At 45.9% G+C, this 24433-nt stretch overlaps 1 protein-coding gene across 2 annotated transcripts in view; it reads right to left on the bottom strand.

Moving 5' to 3' along the window:
• Window positions 1–1503: 1503 nt before the first annotated feature.
• Window positions 1504–24433, bottom strand: part of KHDRBS3 (KH RNA binding domain containing, signal transduction associated 3) — a 198473-nt gene continuing 175543 nt past the window's right edge. Inside the window, exons 8-11 of one of the 2 annotated variants that reach the window (XR_013178562.1) lie at window positions 17312–17370; window positions 15664–15811; window positions 14213–14270; window positions 1504–1865 (exon numbers count right to left, since the gene is read on the bottom strand). Coding sequence is in view for 1 of the 2 variants with exons in the window: in XM_077167749.1 (XP_077023864.1) it covers window positions 15720–15811; window positions 17312–17370 (151 nt within the window). In the remaining variant the exon portion in view is untranslated. Of the gene's footprint in view, window positions 1866–14212; window positions 14271–15195; window positions 15812–17311; window positions 17371–24433 lie in introns of those variants that run through there. The other variant, XM_077167749.1, reaches the window with a different exon arrangement.

Below are 24433 nucleotides of genomic sequence, written 5' to 3'. Positions count from 1 at the left end.
CCCCATCCGTGCACCGAGTGTTACCGGCTTTCCTTTTAAAACATGCCTGGCATCTGTGCAATCCTCAGTGTTTCACCACTGACCCCCTAGCCAACCACCTCCCTCTGGCTGACCGCTGCAGTGGCCTTCTGATGTGTCTTACCTTGCCCCTCTAGACTGTTCTTAATTTGGCTGCCAGAGGGAACCTGTTAAAACCTACACTGGCTGCCATTACTGTTCTGCTCACTCACCCCCCGCAGCTCCCATCAAAGTCAAGTGTGCAGTGTCCCCCCCATGATGCTGTCACTTCACTCTCCGTGGCCCCAGCTCTTCCTTTACTTCTGCACTGGCCCCTCCTACTGCTCCTCAGGCACCAAGCACACCCCCACCCCAGGACCTTTGCACCTTCTTTCAGTGTAGCTCATCTCTTTACTTCTTTAGGTCCCGGATGCACCACCTTGCGACCCAGATAAAAGCCCAGCCCTTCCCTATTACTGCACCTCAGCATTCCCCACTGACGGGCTCTGGGTTTGGTGGGACTTTCTCCTCCCCCTGCAGTGTAAGCTCTTTGGGGACGGCCCTGCTGCTCGCCCTCGGCTCTATCCAACTACACAGGATAGTGCCCAGCAGATACCAGGTGGTCTAGGGATGTGTGAAGTAATTGAGTGAAAGAAGAGGCCAAAATTAAGGTAGCAAGAGTGGGAGCAAGGGGGGAGGGGCCGGCTCAGAGGTGAGCCAGCAGGTGTGACTTCATGGGATTTTATGGCAGGGGGTGGAAAGGCAGCAAGCAAAAAGGGAGTTCAAATTCATTTCCATTTATCACATCCCGCATATGTTCTCAAGTTTATGTCTGTTTAACATTAATTCCAACCCGAAGAGCCCTCCAAGCTGACTGTGGGTGTGCACGGCCTCGGGGCTGCTCCCACACCCACCGCCCCTCTCTGGCCCCCTAGGCTTTTGTTCCTTGGGTTTGAGATGAAGAAAAGGGCGTGTGACAAACTTTAAGGTATGAACTGCAGGGGTAGCGGATAGGCTTTAAGGACACAGCATAAGAGGGTAAGAAAACGCTCACCTACTAGAAGTTATTCTGGGGTGACACAACACTCGGAAACGGGACACTAAAAAGTGTACCCCTTGAGGTGCTTTGTCTGTCTGAGGCTAGAGCAACTATTTAACAATGCCTAAGACTGTTCTTGAAATCCCAAGACTAGGAAACGTGTTGTGAGAGCTTCTAGCAGAAGAAAATAAAACATCCTCATGGGAAGTAGTGAATTAGAATCACAATGCACCAGTAAATGATGAAAACAGAATGAACAGAATTGCACTGTTCACAGGGGTTTTGACATTTATGTTCCCTAACAAATTACAGAGAGGCAGGAAAATCAGATACTATTCTTCCTGAACCCCTCTGCCTCCTGTAGAAGCCTTTATAATTACCCTTTATGTGACAGCATAACACTTTCATATTTGTAGGTCCATAACTGAGATGGATAAATCAATTTCAAATCTGGAATATGTGCAGAATCTTGACATCTTGCAGTTGAATGGAGGCCGTATATGGTTCTTGCACTGAAATAACAAGGTTTTGCTTTTCTAGGTTTATGTTAAAGTAGAAGAGATTTAAATGGACAGCCTTTATTAACTACTACACAAATCATTTTTTTGGTTACTAAGAGACAACAAAACAAGATTGGTTTTCTTTCCTTTTTGTAACAGACTTTCTAAATTAAAAAGCATACCACTTTTGTAAAACATTTCACAGAACACAAAACTGCTGCAAATCAAGAAAAAATTAAGATGATTTTCAAGTTCCCAAGTGGATCTGTTTACTGACGAGGCACATTGGTGAGTTCACTATTCTTTAGCAGTCCATAATTGGAAAGTTCCTGAAAGACAGGAAAATGAAAATATATTTGTATACATCAAGAAACAATTACTATATGCTCTGTTGGGACTGAAGTGATTTAAGCAGAGGAAGGAGACAAGTAGAAATTCAACAGGAATAAAGATATTTATGAACACAATGCAAAACAACTAATTGTTGAAATTAAGGACAAAATACTCGTGTTCAGTAAGGACAGATGAATGCTGACTTAGCAGGGTGAAGACTGCATGCGCCGCATGTGACATTTATCAGGGCTTGTTTCACCCGAAGTCTTTAACCGCAGACCAGTTGTATTGAGATATTTCTTTTATTAACGGAGAAATCAGAGCACTTATTTGATGTGCTCGGCACAGCAGAACTGCGCGAGCTCCAGAGCAGACCGCAGCAGCAAAGAAGAGGCGGCGGCGGCGGGGACGCGCTGCGAGTCGGGGCTGGGCCCGCGCGCTCCCGGCCCGCGTCCGTCCGGAGGCCTAGGTCCCGAGGCCGGCGCCCCAGCAGCCCGCGGCCGGGTCACGACCCCCGAGCCCAGCCCCCGAGGACGCCCTCGCCTCCGCGGAGCCCCTCCCCCACCTGCTGCGGCCGGTGCTCGCCCCCCACCCCGCGCAAGGTCTCCTCGGAGCTTTCACCCCCCTCGGGTTCCGGTGCCTCTGCGCCCTCCCCCTCCCCCTCCTCCCCCTCCCCGCCCCCTTCCGCGGAGGGCGCCCCCGCCCCCTGCCCCATCCTCGCCCCCGCACACTCCTGAGCCTTCAGCCTCCCCTGACCACTGAGGGCCCGAGGCCCGGGGCTGTCCGCCCCCGCCCGGAGCTGCAGGGTGGCGCGCTCCGCCGCCGCAGGCCGACACTGGGGCTGGGAAGACACCTGCCACAGGGCTGTCCTGAATGGCCCGACAAGGGCTGAAGGTGTCCGAGATGTGAGCGTGGGGCAGCTCCCGACCGGCGGAAGCAGCCGGTGCTCCAGGGGAAGAGGAGACAGAGAGGCTGTTTGGGTGAAGGAGGAAGAGGAGAGCTTGAAGAACGGGGGGGATCCTGGTAACCAGAGAAGAGGAAAAGGGGGGCAGAGCTCCTGGGAGACCGAGGCTCGAGGGCAGAGGCCTCCCCCAATGCTCAGTGCAGGGCCTGACCTCACTGACTCCCGCAGACACTCCTGCGGACGCACCTGCGGATGGAGGCGGAGGGCAGCGGGCTCCATACGGAGCAGCAGCCAGGGGGCCCCGGCTGTGGCAGGCAAGCCTGGGCTTTCCCACTCATCCCTGCAGGTGTCCGACTGTCCACAAGCCAGTGAGCAGGCCCTGCGTTCCAGGCGTTTCAACCCACCTGGAGCAGATGGGCTTTCGGTGCGGCCGCAGGTGCTAACCAAGCCGTGCATTCACCAATACGCGGCACCCAGAGTTCCCGCCCCTGCAGAAGAGCATATTAGGAGGCGCCTCGGCTTTGTGGGCTGCTGTACCTAACACCTATAAGAACAGGATGGCCCAGTGAGGCTACCTTAGGCAGCTATCCCACAGACAGACAGACACGGGGACAGGATCGCGATGCTTCCCAGCTCTGCCTTTAGTTGAGAGAAACATATGCCATGTCTGTCCAATTACAGTTCATACACATTAGAGAATATTATTCAACCAACAAAAAAGAAAATGCAGCTTTATGGTATAAATGAGCTCCATGATGTACTCTAAATTGAAAAAAGCAGGTAGAGAACTGTACTGTTTTGTATGTAAACAATTAAAACTGTGGGCACATAACTAAATTGAAAAAAAAATAAGTGTAGACTATCTCTGTAAAGATACACAAAAAACAAAACAGCTGCCTCTGGGTGGCTGGGGGCAGAGTTGGGAACTAAGGCTGACTTCTCCTTACATACAGTTTCCAAAGTTTTGGATTTTGTACCAAGCACAAGTATTGGCTATTAAAAAGAAAACAATTTCATTTTCAAACTTCGTAATTCCCGCTAAAAAATGCCAGAATTTACAGAAGTAGATAGCACTTTTCCACTGTGAAACCAAAGTACCACTGAAATGAGCTCAGTGTTAGTATTTTAAGAATCACTGGCTCATTTTCTTCATTCATTCATTCATTCTCACATTTGTTCCTCACTGAGCACCTGTCTGTTTTGCTATGTGCCAGGCAGAGTGCTGGGATTCAGAGATACACAGGCCCCATTTCTGAAGAGCCTAAAGCCTTGCAGTGGGGGTGAAAGACAAGCATTTCACAAGAGCAGAGCTTCAGATAATTCTGCCAGCTCTGTCCACCTGCAATGGCATCGGCTTCCTTCGTCCCATCTCCTTTCCTGAGTGCTGGCAGTCCTTGGAACTGCGTTAGGTGCAGACACAGACAGGTGTGTAAGGGATGGATCCTACCACTCACGGTGACCACGTGAGCTTCTACTCACATATGATGGTGTGTAATAGCCTGTTGAGTGCTCCACAAATGGAAAATGAATCTAGCTTGACCCAGTAAGGCTGAAAAAATTCCAGTCCCTTTCCTGTACTGTGGGGCACTGCATTGCATTCATTCATTTTACTCCCTCACTCATTCCATTGCCTGTTCAGTCACCATTTGCCAAGGCTTATGCGAGATGGCTGCACTCACAGAGGGAGGGCAGGGGGAGAAAGGAGGGTAAACAGCCCATCACAGGAGCTATTCTAATGTGCTGTGAGGGTCCTCAGATAGCACTCCAACAGCCAGGCCACAGACAGAGACAGGGGTCAGGGAAGGCTTCCTGGAGGAGGTGATGAGGGACATTGCGCCTCCAAGTTTGGACTGACCAGTAACAACCGACCTGATTTAGAGCTGGGCGAGTGGGGTAAGGACATGCGATTCCAAGCAGAGAAGGGCTCAGCTATGGAAAGCCCAAGGGAGGTCCATCCCAGCAGTGCTAGAGCAAAGTGGGCTGGGGTCGAGTGGAGCACTGGAGAAGGCGGGAGAGGCAGGCAGGGACAAGGTCATGCGGGCTTTCTGTTCACAGCTGGGAAGCCTAGGCTTCATCCTGGGAGCCGCTGGGACCCGCCAAAGGGCTCCTCATCCTGCGCTCCGAAACACAATCTCATCACCGAAAGAGACAATTCCGGGCAATCACGAGCCAGGGCTCCCATTAGCAATCAGCTTCTTTTAGAGAAAGGGGGGAACTCAGGTTTAGAAATGAGCTGCAGCTTTTCCCAGTCAAAGAGGAAGAGAAACAATCATAAACTTGGTCACTTTGAAGATAATGATGGATTTTTTCTTTTCTATCCTCTTAAGACAATGGATATCAATTTAAATATCTGCATGGAAAATAATAAACATTAATAGTTTCATTCATCACATACACCCTATAAAATGGCTTATATTTTGATTAAACTTTTAACTACATTTTTACTTTTTCTTCAAATTTTCTTAAAATCATCAGTTTTCGGTCCTGGCAGACTCTCTGCACATCAGCCCTGGGTTACACTGAGGGAGAGAGATTATGTGATTTCTAAGAGTATCAACAAATCTGAATCTTTCTTTCCCCCTGGAGCATTCCTCACAGGCCGGAGGGGCACCCTACTGCTCATGCTGACGCCATTTGCTCATGCTGAATGAGCGTGTATTAAATCTCACTCCACTCAGTGAGCGTGTATTAAAGCTCCCTCCGCGGCAGACGCTGTGTTGAGAGGTGGGGACGAGAGGATGAAAAAGGCAGGGCCCTGCTTTCCCAGGCACTCCACGTGTGGCTCCAGGATCACAAGTGGTGCAAACAGAGGTTCACCCCAGTCCTCTGGGGGCACGGACGGAAGGAGCAGGGTCCCAGCCAGAGGATGGAGTGGGGCGAGCCGCAAGGGGAGGAGAGGAGAGGCTGCACTGGACAGCTTCTTAGCAGGACCTATGAGACGCTTCCGTCTGTGTCCCCTGCCTATCTAGCCAGCACTCGCTCTTTTGTTGTCATATAACTGATCCTGTTTCCTATAATTCCAAATATTACCTTTACCAATACATAAGAGTGAAAGGTTTTCTTTCTAACCGTCACAGCAAGACCGAGGCAGGTGTCAATGTCGCTGCCCTTTACGGATGGGAGACGCCAGTTTAGGCTGAAGTTCCGAGTGGCTGGGTGACCTGCCACGTCCACGAGCTGGTCATGGGCAGAGCTGGGGCGTGGCTCCTCCTGAGAATCCCTCCTCCAGCCTTTCCCGACATCCAGCCCTGCCCTGCGCACCTGGAGAGCACACAGGTACAGCACCCCTCCTCCAGCCCTGGGGGGAGGAACTGCATGCCCCCCGCCTCAGGCTGGGCAGAACTCCCTACGTGAGGCTGAACACATGCCAACGCTGGTCAGCCTGGAATACTCGGAGTCTAAGGAAATTTGGAATCTAAACAAAGTCAAAGGTCTCTGCAGGAAGAAATGGGGGGCCGGGTGGGAGAGAGCTGGAGAAAGGGGGTTATCAGTCCTAATGTCTAGCCAATGCTCAGCGTGGTGAGTGACTAGGAGGCATATCAGAGACCGCGAGATTACTTCCTGCCCTTGAGGAGCCTCTGTTCTCCTGAGGGACCTGTGCTGGCAGAGAACTGACAGAACAGTGTGTTTAAGACCAGAGACTCTGGATCAAAGTAGCTGAGTTCAAATCTTTGCTCCACCAGTCACAAAGTGACCCTGAATACATGACTTCACCTCTTGAAGCTTAATTTCTTCCTTTGTAAAATGAAGGCGACTGAAGGGAGAAATAGATGGTTCTACATTCAAAGAAGGAAAGTCACTACATCACTCTCAATGGATGGGACTTCGAGACAGATGGTCAACAAGGGAAAAGAAGGCTCGACCAACACGACAAACCAGCCAGACCTACCGACATTCCTAGAGCACTGCACCCAACAGAGCCACACACACAGGGGCCACTGTCCAGGACAGACCATAAGCTAAGCCAAAACCCAAGTTTCAACAGATTAAAATATATTGAAATCATATAATGCATCTTCTCCAATGACAGTGAAATGAAGCTAGAAATTAATAATAGCAGGAGAAATGCAAAATTCATGAATATGTAGAAAGTAAACTGCACACTCAAACAACCAATTGGTCAAAGATGAAATAGCAAATGCAATTAGGAAATATCTTGAGGCAAATGAAAATGAAAATACCACACACCCAAATTCACAGGATGCAGCAAAGTCAGTACTGAGAGAGAAACCTAAGCTCTAAACATTTACATTAAACAAGAAGAAACATCTCAAATTGGAGACCTACCCTCACAATAGGGGGATTTAGAAAAAGAGCGGCATAGCACATAAATCTAACTCAACCTATCTGGACCAATTAAACGATCAAACAAGGGAGCCCAGAATAAGAATGAGGGCCTTTAATCCTGTAGAGCCTCATGCAATCCCTGGATACATCCCAGAGCATATTAAGCACATAATCAAAAAGTATGGGCAAAGTCCCTTGAGGGATGGGAGAAAAAATATAGAGCCATTACATTACATTTTACCACTGATGCTATGTCAAACTTTAGGGACACCCAAATCAATAGGCCAAGCCTTTGATCCTGAGGCTTACTCTTGTGAAGCTTATGTATGTAGCAGAGAAGCTTAGCCTACCTACAGGCATGCCTAAGAGTTACTTCCAGAGGGCCTCTCTTGCTGCTCAGATGTGGCACCACTCTCTCTAAGCCCAAGTCTGCAAGTGAAACCATTGCCCTGTCCCTTACATGGGACATGACATCCAGGGGTGAAAGTCTCCCTGGTGGCATGAGAGATGATTCCCAGGGATAAGCCTGGCTCTGGCACTATGGGATCAACAATCCCATCCTGACTGAAAGGGGGAAAAGAAGTGTAACAAATAAGGTATCAGTGGCTAAGAGAGTTCAAATCGAGTCAAGAGGCTATTCTGGAGGTCTTACGCAAGCTTCAGTTAGACCTTGCTACCTATCATAACTTGCCAACCCCCAACCAAAGCCATTCCAGCCAGTCTCAAAGACTGATCTTATGTAGGGGTACCTAGGGGGTATTACATAAGATTCTACAAAGGTTCCATGCACTAGGGTAACTTTCTAAAAACCTCAAGCCTTCAGATGCATGCCTGGACCAGATAAGTCCTGAGATGCAGGGGGGCCAGCCTCTCCAGAATATCAACTAGTTCTATTTCACTATGCTGTATTATCACAGCCCCTTCCAACATGAAAAAGTTAGAATGGGCATAGCCCAAATACTTCTAAAGAGTGGGAGAAAGATCAAAGGTGATGGTGGAGTTATACAGAGAAGGTCGGGCTTAACAAATGAGTATGCGTGCTGAACCATTAACATTCATCTTCTTTTATTCTCCAGTACCTTAGAGCAGCTAGAAGTAAAAACCTAAAATTGTGGAATTGTAACCCATATCAAACTCTGAAATCTGTTCTACAACTAATTATTGTGATATACTTTGACATTTATTGCTTTTTTATATATATGCTATTTTTCACAAAAGAAAAGAAAAGGAGGAATATAACAGAGAAGATAGGATTTAACAAATGAGTATGACTGTTGAATCTTTATATTGGTATTTCTGTTGGTCTCCAGTGTCTTGGAGCAGCTAGAAGAAAAAAATGAAAAATGCTGGAACTGTAACTCATACCAAAATTTAAAATCTGTTCTAAAATTACTTCTTAAAATGTACTTGGAAATTTATTGCTTTTTTGTATATATGTTATATATCACATATTTTTTTTAAAAAAATAAAAAAATAAAAAATAAAGAGGGGCAAGCTAAACCCAAAACAGGAAGGAAGGAAGGACATAATGAAGATTAGAGTGGCGATCAATGAAACAGAAAATTAAAAAACAGTACAGAGAGTTAACAAACCAAAAGTTGTTTCTTGGAAGAGATAAAACAGACAAACCTTTAGTTCAACTGACAAAGAAAAGAAAGAGAACACAAAATTAAAATCAGAAATGAATTACTACCAATTACTACCAACCCCACAGAAATAAAAAGGATAAGAGTATATACTACGAACAACAAACAAATCAGATAGCCTAGATGAAAGGGAAAAATTCCTGAAAACACTCAAAACTGCCTACCTTCTATGTATAACTCCACCATTACCTTTGATCTTTCTCCCACTCTTTAGAGGTATTTGGGCTATGCCCATTCTAACATCACAGTAATACTAAAGGCAGATAAAGACACCACAAGAAAATCACAGACCAATATCTCTTATTTCAAGAAGAAATGGAAGATATCAGCAGATGAACAGCTAGAAAAGAAACCGAACGAGTGACAAATATCCCCCAACAAAGGAAAGCCCAGGACCAACCAGCTGGGTCTCCTGGTGGATTTTATCAAACATTCCAAGAAGAATTAACACTAATCCTGCTCAGACTGTTTCAAGATCTTAAAGAGGAGGGAAAACTTCCCAACTCATTCTATAAGGCCAACATCATAGTAATACTAAAGCCAGATAAAGATACCACAAGAAAATCACAGACCAGTATCTCTTATGAATATAAATGCAAAAAATCAACAAAATACTAGCAAAGTATATCCAACAATACATTAGAAAGAACTATACCCCATTACCAAGTGGGGTTTATCCAAGATTTGCCAGGATGGTTTGACACAAGAAAATCAATTCATGTAATACAGTACATTAACAAAATGAAGGGAAAAAAAGAACATGATCACTTTGATAGAGGAAAGGCATGTGACAAAATCTAGCACCTATCTAAGTAAAAACACTTAGGAAGCTATGGATGGAAGGAAACATCTTGAACATGGTAACAGATAATGGGCATAGGTGGAAGCCTACAGCTACCACACTCGACACACGATGGGGAAAGGCCACGCGCTTTCCCTCCAAGGTAAGGAACCAGACAACGATGCCCACTGCCACTCTCGGGATCTGTCAGTGTACAGGAAGCTCTAGTCAGAGCAGTTAGGCAAGCCACAGAAATAAAAGCCATCTAAATTGGAAAGAAAGAAGTAAAACTCTCCCTAATTGCAGGTGATACGATCCTGTATGTAGAAAATCGTGAAAAGTCCGTGACTAAGCTATCCAATAATAAACGAATTCAGTAAAGTGGCAGATACAAGACCAACACCCCAATATCAGTAGTATTTCTATACACTGGCAAAGAACAATCTGAAGAGAAAATTAAGAAGAAAATTCCATTTACAATAGTAACTAAAAGGATCAAATATCTAGGAATACATTTAACCAAGGTATAAATGACTTATACAGGGAAAACTGCAAAGCACTGGTAAAAGGAAGAACATTCTGTGTTTATGGTTTGGAAGACTAAATATTGTTAAAATGTCAATCCAAAGTGATTTCCAGATTCAAAGCAATCCCAACAAAAAATCCAACAGCCTTCTTTGCAGAAATGCAAAAGCCAATTTTCAAATTTATTTGGAAGGCTAAGGGACCCTCAATAGCCGAAAACATCTTGAAAAAGAAGAACGAAGCTGGAATACTCATATTTCCCAATTTTAAAATATACTGCAAAACTACAGTAATCAAAACAGCATGGTCCTAGCATGAGGACAAACATAGACCAATGAAACTGAGAGTTCAGAAATAGACTCTCACACCTATGGCCAACTGGGATTTTTGATAAGGGTGCCAATTCCACTTACTTGGGAGTCTTTCAATAAAGGCTGCTGGGAAAACCAGATATCCATATGCAAAGAATGAAGGGGAACCCCTAAATAACACAGGCAAAAACTGACTCAAAATGGATCAAAGAACTAAATATAAGAACCCAAAGTATAAAACTCTTAGAAGAATATATAAGGAAGCATCTTTAGAAACTTGTGTTACATTTCTAAGAGTTCACACCAAAGGCATGGACAACAAAATAAAAAAAAATAGATAAATGGGACTTCATCATTGTGCCACTTTGAATCTGTGATGTACCCCAGAAAAGCCATGTCCTTTAATCCTTATTCAGTATTTCTGGAGGGGGGGAGATTTGATTAGATCATCTCCACAGAGATGCGACTCACCCAACTGTGGGTATTAACCTTCGATTAGAGGGAGATGTGACTCCACCCATTCCAGGTGGGTCCTGATTAGTTTACTAGAATCCTTTAAAAAATGAAACACTTTTTGGAAAAAATGAGAGAGCCAGAAGAATCACAAGAGCCCATGCAGCCAAAGACCTTCGGAGATGAAGATGAGAACACCTTCACGGGAAGTCATGAAACAGGAAGCCTAGAGAGAAAGCTAGCAGACATCACCATGTTCACCATGTGCCTTACCAGATGAGAGAGAAACCCTGAACCTCATCGGCCTTCTTGAACCAAGGTATCTTTCCCTGATGACTTAGATTGGACATTTTGCTTTAATTTAGAAATTTTCATGGTCTTAGAATTGTAAACTTGCAACCTAATAAATTTCCCCTTTTTAAAAGCTGTTCCATTTCTGGTATATCGCATTCTGGTAGCTTGCAAACTAGAACAATCATGAAGGTAAAAAGACAACCTACAGAATGGGAGAAGATATTTAGAAATCAGCTATCCATTAAGAGTTTAATATCCAAAATGCATAAAGAAATCTTACATTGCAACAACAAAAAGACAAATAACACAATTTTTAAAAAGGGCAAAAGTAGTGAATAGGTAATTCTCCCAAGAAGATATGCAAATAGCCAAAAGCATATGAAAATATGCCCAACATCATTAGCCATTAGAGAAATACAAATCAAAACCACAATGAGAGACCATTTCCTACCCACCAGAAAGGCTACTATTCAGAAAGCAAAGAACAAATGTTAGAGAGTATGTGGAGAGATGGGAACAATCTCTCCCAGCTGATGGGAATGTAAAGTCGGGCAGCCATTGCGGAAGACAGCTTGTCAGTTCCTCAGAAAATTTAGTACAGAATTACCATATGACCTGGCAACCTGACTTCTGGGTATATACCTAAATTAATTCAAAGCAGGGATTTTCCCACTGATGCTCACAGCGGCATTATTCACAACTGCCAGAAGATGGAAGCAACTCAAGTGTCCTTCAACGGAGATGGACGGATGAACAAAATGTGCCACGTACACATGACGCGATATTGTTCAGCCATGAAAAGGATGAACTGTGAAGACATTCAGGTTGAGTGAAGTAAGTCAGAAACAACAGGAGAAATACTGCATGAGCTCACTGATGTGACATACTTAGAATAAGCAAATTCATGAAGTCAGGAGCTGGAATACAGGTGCACGGAATGAACGCTTAATTGGTGCACAGCTTCGGCACGGGTGATGGAAAAGTTTCACATAGAAAGTCCTGATGGCATCACAATATTGTGAATGTGATTAAAACCAGCAAATTATATATCTGAATGTGGTTAAAAGGTGAAATTTCAGTTGTATATATTACTAGAATAAAAATCAAATAAAAACATCAGCATAGAACTGCACAATACAAACTGTGAGCTCTGATGTAAATGATACAGTATAGTTAATAATTCAATTATACTAACGTTCTTTCATCAATTGAAAAAAAGGTGCCACATTAATGCAAGATGTTAACAATGGAAAGGGAGGCGGTGGGAGTGTAAGGGAACTGTATTTTCTGCATAATTTTTTCTATAAACCTACAAATTGTCTAGGAAAAAAGTTAAAAACTAAATGAAGATGATGTGTACCTTTCTCTGTGAGGAGTCAATGGAATGACTTACGGAGCGTGTAAGCGCAGTACCCAGCCCAGAATGCTTGCTTGTTATGGCAGCTTACGGGAACACGTCACGTGACATCACCGCTAAGATGTGGAAAGTAAACCAAGGATTCCATCCGAGAGGGCAACTGGGCAGAGGCACCGCGGCCTGGCCTAGCTGAGATGGGAAGGGCACGGCCAGGTCCTGATGGACGGGACGGCTGTCTAAGGCACAGGGGGAGGCTGCAGTGGCTGGCCTGCCTGCCGGTGGGCCCACTGGACTGTGGAATCCCTGAACACTAAGGGCTGCACCTCAGGGGCCTGTGCTCCCAGGGCCTCCTCTGCATTTAGCATGCGACCCGTGTTCACCAAGCGATCTTCAAACAAGAAAATAAATGAATTCCAAGGGGGACAGGGACAAAGGCCAGAGCCAAGATTAGGGAATGACGCACACACTCCGAGGGCCTGGAGAGGCTATGTCTTTCAGTAAGGTCTCGGGGGCATAGGCCACGCGAGAGGAGACCCTGCAGCCAGGAGATCACCCCGGGGTCCCTGACCTTTCTGAATCACAGTCTCTTTCCACAATCTGATGACAGTTATGGATTCCTTTTAAACAAAAAAGAAAGAAAGGAAGGAAGAAAAGAAACAAAACTGCACAAGTTCCAAGAACTAGCTTTGAAGTCCATCTGAAGTTTGGCCTTCTCAGAAACTATCCATGACTCCTGTATATTTATTATTATTATATCAATTTCTAAAAACATTATTTTTTTTTTCCAATATCACATTGCACACTGAAATGATGCCAGGACTGGCATATGCAAGAAAAGAAGCGAAAAAAGAGAACTTGTCTATGAGAGTGAAAAGAATTTCTTTTACATGTGATTTGATTGTTTCAGGCTAATGTTGGTTAAAGTGTGTGTTCAGCTTTGATGGTGAAACTTGCTTTCCTGTATTTGGAACGGGATCACAACACTCTACTCACTCTTGTTTAACTACAGGAGGCACGCAGCATTTGCACCGTAAGGAGAGGAAAGTGAGAACTGTCCAAAAGGCATTCAGTAAGTGCAGAACTAAAACACAAACTTATTATTTTTTTTTAAGTGAGACTTCTGGAAGAGCAGGGACTTGGACAACTGAGAAAAAATAGGAATATATGAAAAGTGAGACCAAACCACTGAAAATCTTCCTTCGCAGACTCCTAGATCCTTGTTTAATTTTATGAAACAACTTTATAAAACACATTGTATAATATTTATCTCATAAAAGTGATACTTTATTTTGTAAAATTCAGAAAGTAAATAAAAACACACACAAAAAATCATACTTCCACAAGCTTAAAATAATCACTGCTAAAAATTTAAAGCCTATCCTCACATTTTTCTTTTTGCAAATGTGTAAGCACGTGGAGTATGCATGATCTGTTTTTAAAAAACAAAACTGGGATCATATTATATATTAAGTTTGGGAAATTATTTAATAATTCGGAAATGTTCTTTCATGCTGTTGAGTAGGCTGTTCTACTTTTGCTGAAGAAAGAAATGCAGATACTTAAAAGCTCACTGTGATGAACCGAGCCTCCAGTCCTCGGCAGTTTATGATAAAGCTGGCTGGGTCTGACCTGTTTGCATTCAGGAAGCTTCTTTTTCTGACCAGGAGTTAATTGGCCATAATGACTAGTGCTGGTAACAGGGAACCATCACGGGGAATTTTCAATAGGCATGAAATTACCTTCATCTTCCACATCACATCCGCACAATGGGGACAAGGCACTTACCCTGCCTGCTCTAGGTGCACAACCAGTTCCTCTGACATTCCAAGATGGCCCACGTTTCCTAACAAAAGAAAAGACCTTTTTACTCAAAACGAAGAGAGGGAAATCCACCAAGAAAAAAAAAATTAAACATTTTACATTATCTACAATATTAAAAAACTTAAAACAACTGATTAAAGAATAACTTTATTAAATATTTGTCAGTTTTAAGAAGTGCCCTCAATTAATAGCATTTATAAACAAATAATGTATTACAAATAACTAGTTATGAGGTTTTACATTTGTTTAATAGGGAATAATTGGCCCCAATTAAAATGACTAAACTAAGGCTTTTTAGATTACTAAAACAAATTAAACTTTTTAAAATGAGAATTTAGGTGATCTTAAAACTTTTCTAACATGGATAATGAAAATCTCCCTGGTTTTATTAGTTATATTAAGATAAATTAAGTGAGATTAAAATCTTATTTGATTTATTTACCTTTGAAAATGAAGACCGTTTAAGGGTTACACATCCTCAGCCTTGGCGAGTGCGACCTCACTTAGTCAGAATGCCTTTAAAAGCTTTGTGCTCATTGCTTCCAGCATGGAGCGAGGTGTTCATTAAGGTACCAAAATTCTCATAAAAAATCCAAAGTTGCACTAGTGAAAAAACGCTCAACAAGATGAAAACTGATCACATCTTTTCCAGAAAATCCAGCTGTTATTTTAAAACCAGTTTTTAAACAAGATTTGGTTTTGCGTAGTTTTAACGTGCCACTCAAGCAGCTTGATACCATTTGGATTCTTTAAACAGCATTTAAATCTATGGTAAGTATATAATGGTACATTTAATTTTATACCATTTTTAAAATAAGCTGTACAATGTTTAGTGTGACCCTTTTATGACAGGCGTTGGTTAAATGAATTCTTTCCCTGTTTACAGCTATTTATGAAGGCCTTTTTAAATAAGAAAAACATGAAACTGTTAGCTCACACACACGAAATTTCTTTCAAAAGTTTATTTAGTATCAAGCAAGAGGTGACTTTGCTTAACACTACAGAACATTTCAAGACTTGAGTTACAAAAGAATACCACATTATTTGCACTTGTAATTGGTTTCCCTTTTTACGCATGTTGGCAAGAGAAAAAAAAACTAGCATATGGCTGAAAGATAAAATAACTAAATTCTGTGGAAACCTTTAAAATGAAAGGCGAGACTTATGTTAAGAGAATGGATTAACATATTTAGTAAACCTATTTTTTTTTGTTTAACACTAGTTAATCAAAGTTATTTTTTTCCTTTTGATGACCTATTTTTTCATATACAGACTGGAAATAACAAAATTTTACATGTCATTTTTTTTCTTTCTGCCCAGAGGTTGATGTCTCAACAAAGTAGTTTTAAGCTCCATCCGTTCCGATTTTAAGCATCTGACTTATTAAAAAGGGAGTGTTCATAGAAAAACATTACTTTGAACAGTATACAGGACTGGAGGAGGGTGGCTATGTCACCGCGTCGGGCAGAGGTCAGTATCTGCCATACGGCTGGTCTCTGTAGGAGCCCTTGGTGGCCCTGGCAGAGGGGGCCTTGTGTCTCGTGTTAGTCCACTCCTCTTGCCCTAAAACCGGGAGAGGAAGCACAGTCAGACCACCAACCGCCAGCTCGACGCCACGCTGAGCAGCCCGCACTCTGAAGCCCAAGTATTTTAGCTGAAAAAAGCTACAAGCACCAAGCAAAATGGTCTTCTCAGGAGCAAGGCCCAGGAGCAGGGGGCGTGGCTGTCCCATGGCAGCTCCTGGCTGCACATCGGGCACCGACACCTCCCCCGACGGGCGGCGGCGCAGGCAGGGACACCGACAGTTCCCCGCAACAAAAACAAAACGGAGGAAGAAAAGCATCTGTGAGGATGGGGAGAACCAGGAGCTGCATGGGGAAAGGAACAGCTGTCACCCCCCAGAGGCAGGCGGGTGGCAGGGCAGGCGCCAAGCGTGCTGCGGGGACAGGAAGCAGCGACACGGGTCGCCTTCTGGAGGCGTGCTGGACGACAACATTAGCAACCAAAAGTATGAGACCATCTTTTTGTCTTGAAATTTTAAACACCGCCCTGAGCTCGAGACTCTCAGGCGTCGCTGGCAGCAAACGGTTAACGTCCCTGACAGCAAACGGCTAAGGTCCCTGCTGCAACATACAGCAAGTTAACAGCCACGGGCCGCCACGGAGACCAATTTAAAAAGCTGTGAAGGAAAAATGGTTAAAATGACCTCTCCTTTTGATGCAGACCCGTGATCAGCACCATCCCCTCAAGCTAACTCGCATCAATTTAAGTCGACAGCATTCAGTAAACCAACGTGTTTCTCTGAAGTGTCTGCTATGATTCACAACAAAAAAATCTGAGGGCGGCCACCAGGGCTTCAGGCAGGTGACAGAACAAAGCGCCTTAGAAAGGAGCGCTGGAAAATGGTTTTCAGCTGTGTCCAGAGAAATGCTGTAATGTCCACTAACTGGACTCCGACTCCCCGGTCCCCACCCCGCCGCGCCCAGTCTCTGCACTGACCCGTCAGCCCTGTGCACAGCGAGGCCTTGGACAGGACCCCTCCCTCCCCCCTCCCCGCCACCGAGCTGAGTGGCTGCAGCCATGTCCCCGCGAGCCTGAGAGACCCTCACACCCCACGGGCTCAGTGCCTGCATGACCTTCGTGGAACGGCTCCCCGTGTGATTTTTAGAGGATCTGTGAGTGGGAATAAATTAAAATAGAAAGATGGGGGTGGGAGGGCTGCAGCTATCAAGAAGTAAAGACACGTCACAAATACCTGTGCTCTCAAGTGTCTGCAGTTTGGCAAACTAGTCTCTAAATGAGAAAATCAGCACCTAGCAATCAACCCAGATAGAAAATCTAAGTCCAGTATCAAACTAAATTCATGCCATTTTCTCCATGTCTTTAAACCTCTTAAGACGTTTAATTTAAATACTAAAGGAGCCTCTGGAAATGGCACAAGGCATGGGAACTCGGGCGAAGCTGACTCCTCCCTGGCCAAGGGTCTTCATGCATGTCCCCCAGTTACGGCCGCCTCTGCGCGGCCTCGTGCCTCCACCTGTGGGGCGTCCGGGGGTCACTCACCGTAGGAATCGTACGTCTCCTCGCTGAGCCCGTGTCCGTAATCGTAGTAATCAGTGCCACTGCATTAAAACAAAACAGAAACAAAGACGATCAGACAGGACAACGGGGCTGACAGTGGTCTAAGCACGTTCAGTGGCATGTGCTGGAACTTAAAGCGAACTGAGAGAGACTGCGAGAAGCTCCGCTGAGATGGCACAGCCCTGCCGCCGATGCCTCAGGCTTTTGGATTACCCAAGGCCTGTCCCTGAGCTCCCCAATTCAGTAAGTAAATATGTTTGACACCTAATCACAATAACTGGCTAACGGACATGTGGAAAGCACGTGCCACGGAGGAAGGCGGCGCGTGGAGAGCAGAGGGCTGTGCTGGGGCTCACGCAGCCCCACCCGAGAGTGGACAAGAGGCAACATGAGTCATACCCACCTTCCAACAGGCAGAGGGCAGGGGCTCCGCTCCACCTTTACCATTACCTGCCTGAGAACTGCTCGCCACAGATTGTGGGCACTCCTCCATTCAATACCTTAAAAGCAAGGGCTGAGAGAAATGTTTCATTTCATCGTGCTCCTGCAGTGCCCTCAGGAAGTGGCTGACCAAACACGACTTGGCCTCGGTGACTGTGCAACAGGAGATCACGGTACCCTCACCAGGCCTGAGGATGCAGAAAGCTGAGGGTCTTTCAAAGAATGGGCTCCCCTATTGTGCTGGTTTGAATCTTTTGTGAACCCCAGAAAAGCCATGCCCTTTAATCCTCATTCAATATTGCTGGGTAGCAGCTTTTTGATTATCCATGGAGATGTGACCCAATTATGGGCTGTAACTTCTGATTAGATGGTTTCCATGAAGATGTATTTCCAGCCATTCAAGGTGGGATTGCTCACTGGAGCCCTTTAGTAAAAAATGAGAGACCCACAAGGGACCACACAGCCAGAGACCTTTGGAGATAAAGAAGGAAAACATCCCTGGGGGAGCTTTGTGAAACAAGAAGCCTGGAGAGAAAGCTAGCGGACGTCGTCATGTTCACCATGTGCCCTTCCAGCTGAGAGAGAAACCCTGAACTCCATCCGCCTTCTTGAACCAAGATATCTATCCCTGGATGCCTTAGATTGGACATTTTACCCTTGCTTTAATTTGGACATTTTCAGACCTTAGAGCTGTAAACTGCAACTTAATAAATTCTCCTTTTTAAAAGCTGTTCTGTTTCTGGTATATCACATTCCGGCAGCTTGCAAACTACAGCACCTAAATTCTACTATAGAACATTTCTGAGATATCGAGAGGGAGGGAGCATCTGATCGCTGTCACTCTGAAATGAGCAAAACAAACTATATACATACAACTTATCTGAGTTAGGCATAACTTCTTACAGGAACAGATCTGTGGAAAATCCAGACTACTAAAGCATGAGTATATCCACAATCAGTTTCTGCTATTTTGAGTATCTGAGGAAGAGCTTCCACTCACCCTCTCAGCTCTCCCCTTCTCACTCTCCTTAGTTCCCTAGGGAAAATCAAATCAACTTTGCCATCTTGACTGTCATGGGAACAAATATCCACATTATCCCAACCTCATGCAATCAAGTACAAAGTTTCTCATCAAAACAGAAACAACCAGCGCAGGGCTGCAGGAAGTCCATCACCCACGAGTAGCCACGCCTAAGCCGACGCCATCTGTGGACTGCTGAGACCGCAGACCCCACGGCAGTCCCGAGCCAAGCAGAGCTGCCGGGCTGGTTGCCCAGATGAGGGTACCGCACATCAGGAGGTGAAGAAAGCAGCCTAAAACCTCACAGAGAGCGGTCAGCAGAACGACCACCTCACTGGCCATGCCACCCCTGCTCTCTTCTGTGTCCCTTTCTCCAGTGAACGCAGCAGACACACGTTCCAAGTCCAGGGACCGCGGCACGGGAGGCAAGTCCTACGAGAAAAAGACAAGCAGTGGGAGCTGCGCTCCTCCTGTCACAGACGTTCGTTCTCTCCTCGCAAGCACCTCCTGCTCATTTTGAGAGGCAGGAACCTGGGTGAGAAGTGGGTGTGTCTGCAAGCAGTTTTATCAAGTAAACTTTGTAAGTATCAACAAAATGCCTGTGCTGGAATTCATTCCTCCATATGAAATGCTTCCTCCACGTGTAAACTAAAGGGCAGCCTCCGTGATCCTAGCTTGCTCGATTAACACAGTGCAGCATGCTGGCCGTGACCGTAAACGCTCCGGCCCGACACACAGGACGCGACATGAGCTCCCGGGTGCTGCTGCCCTAGGTCGCACTGGCGACTGGAAGCGCTGCCCAACGGCTACTCCGCCAGGTGGTCTTCTGCCATTCCCCCCCAGAGGCTCAGGAGGGCACAGTTAATTTTAAATGCTCCTCAGCTGAGGGCTGGCCTGCGAGAGCCCTGACAGGGAGAGGGAAAGCAGCACCGCCCTCAGCCAATGCCAGCCGAATGGAAACTCCGCTTCACGCCGAGACGCTGAGGCTCGCGAGGCCGGACCGCCGCCCAGGCCCTGCCACGAGCGGAAGATGCAGGCTGGAGGGATGCGGTCTTGCTGTGAGCAGAGCCCTGGGGCTCCCTCGGGACGTCCGCTTGCTCTCCCCAGAATGCAGCAGCTTCCCACCGCCTGGCTCCCTGAGGACCCCCACTCCTTCTCTCCCTTCCTTGATTCTAATTTTACACGCATCGTGGGGAGAAAAGAAGAGGGGCGAGTGGAAAAGGGCAGAGGCATGTCCACACTTCTACGGAAAAAATCCAATGAAACAGCCACAAAGGAAACAACATGGCTTTAAGATTTTAAATATGAGAACTGCTATTAGAGTATTTTTCTTGAGAACAGAAGTACAAAGTCCACCACATCTTCTGAGAAAACATCAGTGTGAGATATCAGCCAACAGACCCGTGCCAAAGCCCTGCAAGCGGCTACCCCAACCTCCCCTGCCTGCTCCCCTGCCCGGGCAGTGCCCACGTCCCTGGACACTCGTTCGTAGCATCCGGCCCCCAAGCGGCCAACATGACTTTCCACTTCGTTCTCCGAGACGCAGTCCCACATGAACAAGCCTCAGAAGTGACACCACAATAGCTCCTTGGACAAACCCCTGATGTCCTGGAGAACATGAGCTCTGCTGCACCCGGAAAGTGAGAGTAGCCTCTTCATAAAACTGGAAAGCGCTCACTTAACTCGGACAGTCCCCACCTGTGTGGCTCAGAGCCATGAAGGACAGGCACTGAGGCTCAGAAACGGATGGAACCAACAGCTGCTTTTGGAGCAAGCTCAGTCTCCCTATGAAATGACCTGAGTGGTCATGGACACTCCGACAGAGCACAAGGTTGACAGCGAAGCCCCCAAACACAGCTGAGCGTTAAAAACACAGGGGTGAGGAATGTTTTCCAATCAACAGGAGGATGAAGGCAGTGTAATTTGGTCCAGCAATGGGTTAGTGATAAGACAACCTTCATTTTGACAAGGGAAAACTTTAAGCTGACAGTTGCTATCGTTTCACTCAGTTTCTGATTATTTATTGCAGGACTGTCATCAAGCTGAGACGCTGGGCACAGCTGAGCCCCATTCTCATACCTGTCAGTTCCATCTGAATTGCTTTCGCAGCATTTCATTTCCTGCGCCTCAAAATGTCTATTAACCAAAGATGTGTCCTATTTCCCAAGGATAGACCAAAAACCCAGCACACAGCAAAGAGGGAAAATGCTAAGATGGTCTTCACTCATGGATACAAATTAAAATACTAGTAACAGGCAAGGAGACAGGCTAGAATCTCCTCAACTCTGTCAGCAGAGATGGAGGGGCAGGTCCTCTCCCACTGGCCCTGAAGCCAGGTCTTCTGCTCAGCAGCCCAGCTCCTCTCCCATCAGCAGGGGACAAAGGAAGCCCAAGAGCTCAGCAGCGCCCCTGGCTTTCCCAGCAGCCCCAGATCCCATCAACCAGAGGCAAGGAACAGCTTCTCTGGGGAAAAACGAAGTTACATTCAGTCTCTTCAGGCAACTGGCATGGCCTTTTGTTGTTCAACACATGCACCCCCTGCACCCCCTGCACCCCCACCCTGTGCTCTCATGCTGGTAAGCCCAGCTAGATAACTTCTGAGGTCCTGGGCCCCTCCGAATCTCTTCTCGGTACTTCCATTGAACTTTTCTCTTGGGCACAATTTGTCTGTCCACTTAGCCATCCACGACATCTCCATTTCCAGCTCCCTCACTGAGCTGGTTTTTACAGATACTGTTTTCTTAGCCATCTCAAGATTTAATTACTTATTTTATAATCACCTTCTGTTCTATGAACTCTTCCCTCAAGATGCTACTTTTTCAGTTTGCTGAGTCTGATGCTTCTTAACATCTTAAATATGACTTCTAGCTACATGAGATTTTTACACTTGAGATTCTCAGTTTGCTTGTCCATGGATGCCACCCCTTGTTTAAAAAAGCCTTTTGGTGGCTGTGGAAACGGGACAGAATGTAGAACTGGGTGGGGTATGCAGGCAGCTATCTTCCCTATTTGAGGTCCCTGGTTCCCCAGAGGGCGGTGCTGGCTGAGTCTGGCCTTGCATTCTTCCTGTCTTAACTGGGCTGCTGAGAAGCACCGGGTTAGAGGGTGGAGCCCCCAGCCTGGGCTCCATGTGCCTCCCTCCCCAGCTCTCACGAGAAGGCCCGAGCCTCCTCACCTCCCTGCTTCCAGCTTGGGGTTTCTGTCTTCCCTGAGCCACTCCACCTCCTAAATGGGTCTGGTCGGACGGTGGCTGATCACAGCCCTGGTCCCACCGACTCCCTTTTTCTCGGGAATCCTTCAGAATTCGTTTGTCACAATACTGGATTTTAACAAGGGGGTGGGGAGCGTTTATGTGTACTCTGTTCTCTCTATTCAATCACCTCTTCTTGTTGTAAATCCTTCTTCGTTCACAGCACATTCAGAAAGCCTCATTTAACTCTCAAGTCGGCTCCCCCACCCCAAGTAGGTATATCACTTCACTTTGCAGGTAAGAAAAACTCAGAGGAACGGAGCCATGGATGATGACTTGTATCTGTTCTCTCCTCCAGTTCTATTCCAAACAAAGTGATGAATGAAAGGCTAGTGTGAGCATGGGACCAAAAGCTATTCACAATCAAAGGAACGGTCTGGAATAAAAATGCTTTGCTGAAATGACCGTGGTAATTTTTTTTTGGCGGGATAGGTAGGGTCGGATATCCCTGCAGAAATCAAATCAGTAAATTCTGTACTATTTGAAGTAAATACAAAAAGGATAAAATTCTCTGATTTTTTTAGGCCTGCTTCTTTAAGGAAAATCTTACCTGAAAACATTACGATAAAATTAAAACATTTTAACAAAAATTTACTAAATGCTCATCATGTGACAAGAAAATCTGAGGGACCTGGCACGCATCTCCCAGGCAACAGCTGCAGCCGCACCGGCAGCCCAGAATTCCCAAAGCCTTCGTCCTACACCAGCGCCTGAAGCCAGCACGGCTCTGCAGCCACGGCTGGTCTCCCGGCCTGCGCCCCACGCTCCGCACACGCTCATTTTCACAATTACTCCCGAGTGAAATGCTGCGACAGTGCAGACGCAGTCTGATAACACACAGCGCGAGGAGGGCAGGCCCCGTCCTTGCAGAGGGTGGTGCCCAGCCCGTGGAGAGGGGCGTGAGGGGCCAGGCAGGTCAGGGTCCCTGGGGGGACGGCCACCAGAGGCATGTACGGAGGACGCTCTTTCTTCATTTAACCTATAATTAACCATCAACAGTTTTTATATATAAAGCAGGATAAATGGAAAGTAACATCTAAAATGATTTCCTGGGGTTACGCTTATTTTTTTCATTGTCAAAGATAAATGAAAACTTGAAATTTCTTCAGGGTAAATGGGGAAACAAATCCCATCTGCTTTCAGTAAGAGCCTTACTTTTTCTAATTGCTCTCTCATAACATTTAAAAGCAGCTCCAGAGTCAGACCACAGACGGCGGGGCAGGAAGACACACCCAGAGCCACAGTCCGGCTGTGGACTCCGCCTTCCGCAGCTTGGTCTTTCCTTGGCACTGCCTCGCTTTCGGAGCCCCTCCTGGGACCTATTCCACTAACCGGGTTATCTTCATCTAATGTGGGGAAAGAGGTGGCTGTGTCTCAACTTTGTTCTTTATGGGTAAAGATCCCTTAAGTGTAGGAGAGACCAATGCATCTTAATGTAACAGAACGAAAAGTTGTTGACGCGATTTCAGAGTCCACCTGGTAAGTATTCTTTATAACAACACCACCTGCCAAACCTGGGTATAGGAGAAAGGAGAGGCACGAGCGCCTAAGGCTATCAGATGTTCTTCCCTGTTCCAGGTACACATCTGTAGCTCCAGCCGCTTCAACCCAAACAGCAGCACATCGGCCCGAAAGCAGAGCAGCTGCGACGATGCAGCTGTCATCCGCTGAACCAGGCATTTAAGAGATTTGCAATGCCACTCTTTTAACGATTAGTATTTCAAAACGTTTCTGTTTATCACATTTCTAACGTGACAAATATTGACAAACATAAAATTACATTTGCTAAAGCACTTGGTGGGCCTCACTCATTTCTGACAGCATGAAATATAAAGGGGTCCTGAGGCTGGGGGACCTTGGGCTGGGCCCCGAGGCACAGAAGTCCGGCAGTGAGCAGATGCTGGCCAGATGCAGGCCCAGGGGCCCGGAGGAGAGCGCGGCCCCAGCAGCAGCTTCGGCACGCGCGCACAGGTCCTGACCCTGGGGGGAGCCAGCTTCAACTCCCCAGCGGCATGTTCCCTTCTGGCACCAAGGATGTCAGGACACAGAGAACACAAACTTAACACTTGAAATACACAATAGTCTTTAGGAATTAAAGATCCAATACATTTGCCTATAATTGAAGTATTTAAAAAGCTTCCAACATAAAAGGCCAGACCAAATGTATACTTTTATTACAGAATCACGCTGTCTTTAAGAGAAATGTACAACAATCCCATCAGCTCCTAAAAACTAAAGGTTTGCATTTTCAAATTATAGGCCTTTCAGAGCTGACAATGTTAACTGGACGTTAAACATTTCGTTGTGCAGGGAAATATCCATCATAAAGGCTCATGGCTGAGGGAAAATGTTAAAAAATAATTTTATCGTGTTTGTAAACTAGGAAATAAAT

The sequence above is a fragment of the Tamandua tetradactyla genome, chromosome 6 (genome assembly GCF_023851605.1).
Source record: "Tamandua tetradactyla isolate mTamTet1 chromosome 6, mTamTet1.pri, whole genome shotgun sequence".
In the NCBI taxonomy this organism is placed as follows: domain Eukaryota; kingdom Metazoa; phylum Chordata; class Mammalia; order Pilosa; family Myrmecophagidae; genus Tamandua; species Tamandua tetradactyla.
The sequence above is the reverse complement of the archived record's forward strand: the minus strand, read 5'-3'. Positions and strand labels throughout refer to the sequence as shown.